Below are 6,868 nucleotides of genomic sequence, written 5' to 3' on the forward strand. Positions count from 1 at the left end.
CCCATGGGAGAGCCCCCACACTGGAGCAGGGGAAGAGTGGGAGGAGTCCTCCCTCTGAGGAGGAAGGAGCAGCAGAAACAACATGTGATGAACCGACTGCAGCCCCCATTCCCCATCCCCCTGCACCACCAGGGGGAGGAGATAGAGAATTTGGGAGTAAAGTTAAGCCCAGGAAGAAAGGAGGGGTGGGGGTAGGGTGTTTTTAAGATTTGGTTTTATTTCTCATTATGCTACTCTGATTTGATTGGTAATAAATTAAACTAATTTCCCCAAGTTGAGTCTGTTTTGCCCGCGATGGTAATTGTAGAGCGATCTCTCCCTGTCCTTATCTCAACCCACAAGCCTTTCATTATATTTTTTTCTCCCCTGTCCAGCTGAGGAGGTGGAGTGATAGAGCGGCTTTGGTGGGCACCTGGCATCCAGCCAGGGTCAACCCACCACAGTGCGAAAGCTCAATAGAGTGCTCTACATGAAGATAACTTAAACACATTGAAGCATGTGCTTACTGTAACTAGCCTCCATAAATATCAAGAAAACAGGACTAATCTCATGGGAGACATCCCTCCTACACCAAAAAACAGCTCTCTGAAATAAAACCTCCCCCTTCTAAGCAGAGAGGAACAGAGTAAGACCACTTGGTGACTAATTAGAAAATGGTGCCAAAAGACTCTGCATTGCTACTTGTGGTCATGAAGGAGAACTCTTCCAGAAAGGCCACTGGTTTCAATGGCACCTACCTCCACAGCATTCCAGCAAAAAAACTAGAAATCCCTCTGAAAACAGGGTTTTCCCAAATTCTGGTGACAGAAAGACAGGCAAACAGTATTCCCCAAAGACCAATGAGTACCTTAGACACAGAAACAGGCCTTTCCAATACCAACTTCTCCATGTTCTTTGGTGAAGGTGACGGCACAGTAGACTGGACTTTCTTCAGGAGACTGAGTACTGTGGGTCACGAGACTGGAATTCTCTTCAAAGCTGCAGATCATGCAAGTTAGGGAAAAAAAACAACCTATCAGGAAACAGTTTCTCGTAGGGGCAAGATACATGTCCCGCTTTCATAGGGAAAAAAAGAAGCTGCAAAACAAAGTAAAGATGGCTTGTATAAACAGGATTAAAAAAAAAATTATGCAGCAGAAATATTGTGCAAGATCAATGGAGGGTCTCCTGACCCTGTTCTTTCTGCATTACCTAATCTTTCCTCTGCCCTGGCCTCCACAGCTCAGACCCAGTAAAGGAAGCAGAAAACATCCCTATTGGACTGTCTGCAATTCCATAAGCTTGACGCCACACAAAGTAATAGAAAATACTCCAGTCCACAGGATATATACTTCTAGAGACACCAAGAGTGAAAGGGCTTCATGGGGCCATCACTAAAAGACCCTGTACGCAACTTAGGAAAAGGCTCTATACAGGAACACTTGCAGAGACCTCTCTACCCTTGAGAAGGCCTAAATCTCACTAATTCCTCCCAAGACTGAATCACTGTTGAATGCATACTTACAGCGATGCTGGATATAATGCACACAGCAAACGCTTCAACCACAAGGAAGCCTTCCAGCAGGCTTTTTGTTTCAAAAATTAGTAAATGTAAAATGGAAGTTCATTTCTCTTACTCCAGCCAGTTGTTCACAGAGCAGGCCTGCTCCTACAGCTAGCTTCCTTTCCTTCCATTGAAGGCAAAAATCTGGCCAAAGTCTTGGAAAACATGGGTTGTTTTTTTTTTTCCTAATATTTGTTTTTCTCATCACCATTTTGCAGCAGGATTCATGGCTCTTTCCTTTACTGAATTGTGCTAGGCCTGGAAAGGGTCCTGGCCTCATCCTCCTATTTCTGACAAATGCACACAAAATGGATGCAGCTTAGATCAGGCAGAGTTGATGATCTGGTGACACGTTGGACAAAAAAACCTGAATCACAGGATCAGTGAACTTTAGCATTTGATCCTGCAAGTTAACATGCACCACTAACCACTACTGCCTTATGCATATCAATTCCTTTCTTGCATGCTGATTTTAAGAAAATGCCTAAGGCATTTAAACTGCCCTCCTTTAGGGAAAAAAAGCCTCTGAAAGTGCCAACTTTCCAGATTAAGGCTTGAAATAATTCTCCTTCTGGATGTAAAGACTTCCATGACACCAAAACAATACCATTCTACTTTATTTAGGTTAATACATGCCCAAGAGCCAAGATGGGCTGCATCCAGTCCTAGACTACTGACCAGGACTAGACCAGGAGACACCAGTTCAAGAAAGCTAATATCCTGTAAATATATATGATCTTACACCAACCAGTCTTTGTTACCAGAAAAGAGCTTACTTCTAGTTCCAGAGTGAAACCCAGCCTTCATTTCTATTTCTAGAACATGCCTGGTTCACAGTTCAGAGTATCAGCACTTTTTTTAGTAAAGAAAAAATACTGGAGAAGTTTCAAGGCTTCCTATGAGCCACATCCACATGCTCCTGCAGACAGCTGGCATGCAACACTGGACATAGACACTGACTGCCTCTGCTCACAGGTAACACCAACAATATTTATAAAGTCCATCTAATAAGGGTACCTTGCTGCCAAAGGATCAAACCGTTTCAACATGCAGGAAGAAAGCAGCAAGGGATTATAGGCAGGAAACAGCAGATTTTGTTCATCTTCTAAGTTCTCATAAAATAGGAGTGTAAAACAGACTTTAAATCACCAATACTCACTGTCCTTCAACAGGGTCCAAAAATTGAGGAGAAAGGGGAGAGATTTGTTGCAGTGAAAGTTTCAGAGGTTTCAAGAAATAAGTACTTGTTCTTTGTATTGACGTCAGGAAAGAAATGAATGTGGCTCTCTTCAAAAGCGTCCTTTTGGAGGATTCCCTCCGAACTGGGCAAGACAATACTATCTCATTTCCTCTATTGTAAGACAAAAAATCAACAATCCACTAACAGCAACACGCATCACCTCTTGAACTAGAAACAGCAGGCGGAGGAAAAGCTATATTTATTACCTTCAACTAAGCTGTGAAATTCTCTCGTGTGTTTAAATACTCTGATGTTTGATCAAAGCTTCAATAATGGGGCTAGAACTTTGGACAAAAACGAGGAGAGAGAGAAAAAGCTAACTACGAGCATTGCCAAAAAAATCCTGTCACCAAGTACTAACCTTAAGCAACATCATTCATTGGAAGGAACACAAGCTCCTGTTCAATAAATCCCTTCAAATCATTTTATTAGGCATTATTTTAAATAACCCAACACCCACCCAGCCCAAAGTGGATGGGTACGCATATATACATTTATAAAGTCAAATTGTAACCGTGCTAGTAGAGAATCAGTCTCAGCTATGGTCACCTTAATATCTTAGGGTTTTGAAGGAGGACAAAATCTTAGGACAGACTTAGTTGCTCTCCAAGGGGAATTCTTACTACAGCACTCAGCGCAGACATAAAAGCACCTGCGGTGGCCTACAGTTATACCTAAGAAACAGGTCAAGAGCCCAAGAGTGACTTGTCATGTTCAGAACCAACAGGAAGATCTCAGATCTTCGAGCTCCTTCAGTGCTACTGATGAGCTTCCTGACACACCACCCAGAACATCCAACTGGTGCTTCCAGCCCTAGATGATGCAACTTCAGCAAAATAGGGGGCAGGGGCAGTCACTCTAGGACATCCAAATTCCTGCCATGACCATGCCTACAGCCCCAAATCACGCCATAGGAAGCTGGTGTACCTTTCTACTGGTGAGATCTTTGGGGGACAAAGGAAAAGGGAGTGAGCAGAAATCACCAAAACAGAGCATGACAGCAACTTGTTTGCTAGCCTGACCATCTTCTCAGTCTTTCCTCTGGGAATGCTGACTGGGGAGACAGGACAGGAGAATGGCAACTCTGCTGCTCTAACTGCAATTGAACGCTGTTCGGAAGAGTGAGGGAGATAAGCTGCAGGAAGAGTTGCCCATCTTCAGGAAAGAAATTCTGTCAACCTGAATTTAAGTTCGCTGCAAAAGGGAACAATCCCATAACTAGCTGGAGGTGTGGGCAAAGTCTTAACTAGAAAAGCCTGACTAACTTCTGCCATTATATCTGCAGAGCACGAGGCAGAAAAATCAGAAAGACAATTTACAAAGTCACTTAAACCTAAACCATGAAGGGGACTGGGAGAAAGGCAGACGTATGAAGTCCAGAAAGCTTCATGGACAAGACTCACAACTCTGGATCCATCTCCACAGGGAACACAAGACCTAGACTATTTCTCAACTCCTACAGAACAGGATTGAAGGCCAGCGAGTGAAATTAAACCCCAACCAGACAGAGCTGAACTCATTCCATAGATTTGTTAGGAGCTACAGTTTCTAAGGCTGTCTACAGTATATGATCAGCACTAATGTAGATATTTAAAGAGTATCATGTATGCAAGAACCTAATTAACTCGAGTCTTGTTTGAAGCAGAAATGAAGCTGCCTAAAAGGCAGGTGTAAGAGGTGGATCAGAGAGAGATGCCCCAAGGGCTGACTACTCAGCAAGAGATGAGATACAGGATTCCATTTTGCTGCGGCCTGAGAATGGGAAACTTTGACATTCAGCAGATACTTTACTCTGTGAACAAGTAAACCACTGCAAACCAGTTGTTCTACTCACTCCAAGTACCACAGGGTCTTAGAGAGCTTCAGGATTTTTACAGGTTACCAGATGTAGCAGTACCCATCCAGCCTTTGGAAGCTGTTCGGAAACACCACAGCTATAAGTGATTCAGGAGACAGTCAGCCATTTGGGTTTTTTTTGTTGTTGGGGTTTTTTTTTTTGGTGTGTGCGTCCCCTTGCTACTTCCTCAGTAGCAGGCAGCCATCACCCATGTCAGGAGACATCAAGTGACCTGAAGTAACTGGGGTATGAATTAACAACACTGTGGCTCTAGGAAGAGATCCTTCAAGAATCGAAAGTCTTATTTCCGTTTTCTTCTACAGAGCAGATGAGCACATGCGTGTCCTCCCAATAATCACTCTTTCTTTCAAGGCCAGGCTGGCATACTCATAACCTTCCCAATAGGAAATGGGTAGTCCTTTAATGCCCCCGCCTCTGTAACATCGCACAGATATTAAAACTTTAACAGCAAAGCAACTTCCGCCGCTATGGCAATTGTTATGCTAGAGATCAGCCAGTGAAAACATGAAAGCGTTCAGTATGCCTTCCCCCCGCAGAAGGGAAGCTGTGCATGCAGCCCTAACGCAGGTGTCTTCTGACATCTCCATTTCCCAAGCTCACTCCAACGCTCTCTGGACTCACCTGATAAGTCTTCTGAGTGAAGACCCAGGTCTTCAAGGAGCACAGCAGCGTTAGAGAAAAGACTGGAGCATGCCTTATCTGCATTTTTACCTGCTGCAGTCAGAAGCTTTCATTATTTCTTTCCCTGCTTCTAGCTCCCTCTCCTTAGCGCACAAAGATGGACCAACGCTACAGCCTGAACCGTGCTCTTGATCTGCCAAGCTCACCACATACAGGGAGAGAAGCATTACAGGTAGGGTAACAGAAGCTCCGAGATTAAGCAAGTTGCCCAGCATGACAAAAAGAGGGAGTTGGAGCTCTACTCTCAACTTCTGACCAGGTCTGTAAAACAGGTAGAAGCACAGCTCCCCTTCCCCAGCATTATGGTGCGCCCCTAATCTTTTGTTAGCCCAGGGACCTCTGATAAAGGCTGGCAGAGAAACACTGATCACCACCGCCTGGGCAGGAAGTCAGCTTTTTGGCTAACGCGTGTTTTGTGGGAAAGACCAGCTGCCACCCACTCTGGCTACATCTGTAGAGCTTTTGGGAGGCATTCACAGTGCAACGATGGGCATGGTACACCCTGCTGCCTGCCTAGTTCCTATGGATCTCACGTGTAGACAGCAGGCACCTGCAAAAAGCCAGAGGCCAGCCTGTCCCAGCCGTCCTGGCAGCCTGCTACGCTGCCAGCGCCAGATTAGTGACGTACCTGAGCCAGCATGCACGCTCCAGGACATGGGCCCCCTATGACCCTGGCTACCAACCACAATTTTTAGAAGTACTGCTCTGGCTTCAGGAAAGCAGGCTGGTTAACTCACACGCAGAGGGTCACGGTAGGATACTAAAGAGCCACCAACTAGTGTCAAAAAGGATGACCTGTCCAAACGCCCCAAGTACTGGACCTAACCTAGCACCTAAACCTTACTTCATCAGTAGTGATCTCACTACAGCCATTTGCCTGCTGAGAAAGACCAGGTTCTCAGCAGGTCGCAGTTTCCCAGGAAATACTTCTCCTCCTCTGACGTAAAATCCCCAGATTTCACCTATCTCCATACTCTGAGTTTTCCCTCCTTTCTGCAGCACAAGTTCTGCAGAACATGGAGCTCTCATGCCTCAGCTCAGCAAACAGACTCGTTTAAAGGGTAAACAGCCTGAGCAACTTTGCTGGAACAGGGCCCAGCACTCCAAAACCTCCATGGTCAAAGGCTTTAGGATTAAAAAAAAAAAAAAAAAACTTACACATAAGGGGAGATACTCAAACAGGAACAGGAGAGGAATTGCTTGATTTCAAGTAATGGCAGGTTCAGTAATATGCCAGCAGCATTACTAACCGCTATTGAAGTAGGTCTCACAGGTCTCAGTCAAGTTCAGACCCTTCCTAATAGGGGAAGGGCAACGTATACAATAAAGGGTAATAGAAGAAGCTTCTTAGTCCACTGCGTTGGCCAGACTTGCCAAAAAACATTGCAAGAGTGTACACATGACACATTGCCACGGTACACATGACAGCAACGGGTGACAGGCCAAGAACGGCTGAAGAGCTGGTGCCAACCCCAGAGAGAAAAACAAAAGGAACAATGTCGCCTTGCAAGCCTGTATAAGAAGCAGAAAGCCAATCTTTCCTCCT

The 6,868-nt window shown here is 45.0% G+C and overlaps 1 protein-coding gene across 1 annotated transcript in view; it reads right to left on the bottom strand.

Moving 5' to 3' along the window:
• The window catches only part of LOC103920301 (cystathionine beta-synthase-like), a 31,890-nt gene that overhangs the window by 22,948 nt on the left and 2,074 nt on the right, over positions 1 to 6,868 (bottom strand). The window contains exon 2 of the mRNA XM_009328000.1: positions 848 to 978. Coding sequence (XP_009326275.1) covers positions 848 to 889 — 42 coding nt within the window. The 5' untranslated portion in view covers positions 890 to 978. The remainder of the gene's footprint in view (positions 1 to 847; positions 979 to 6,868) is intronic.

The sequence above is a fragment of the Pygoscelis adeliae genome, unplaced genomic scaffold (genome assembly GCF_000699105.1).
Source record: "Pygoscelis adeliae isolate BGI_AS28 unplaced genomic scaffold, ASM69910v1 Scaffold154, whole genome shotgun sequence".
In the NCBI taxonomy this organism is placed as follows: Eukaryota; Metazoa; Chordata; class Aves; order Sphenisciformes; family Spheniscidae; genus Pygoscelis; species Pygoscelis adeliae.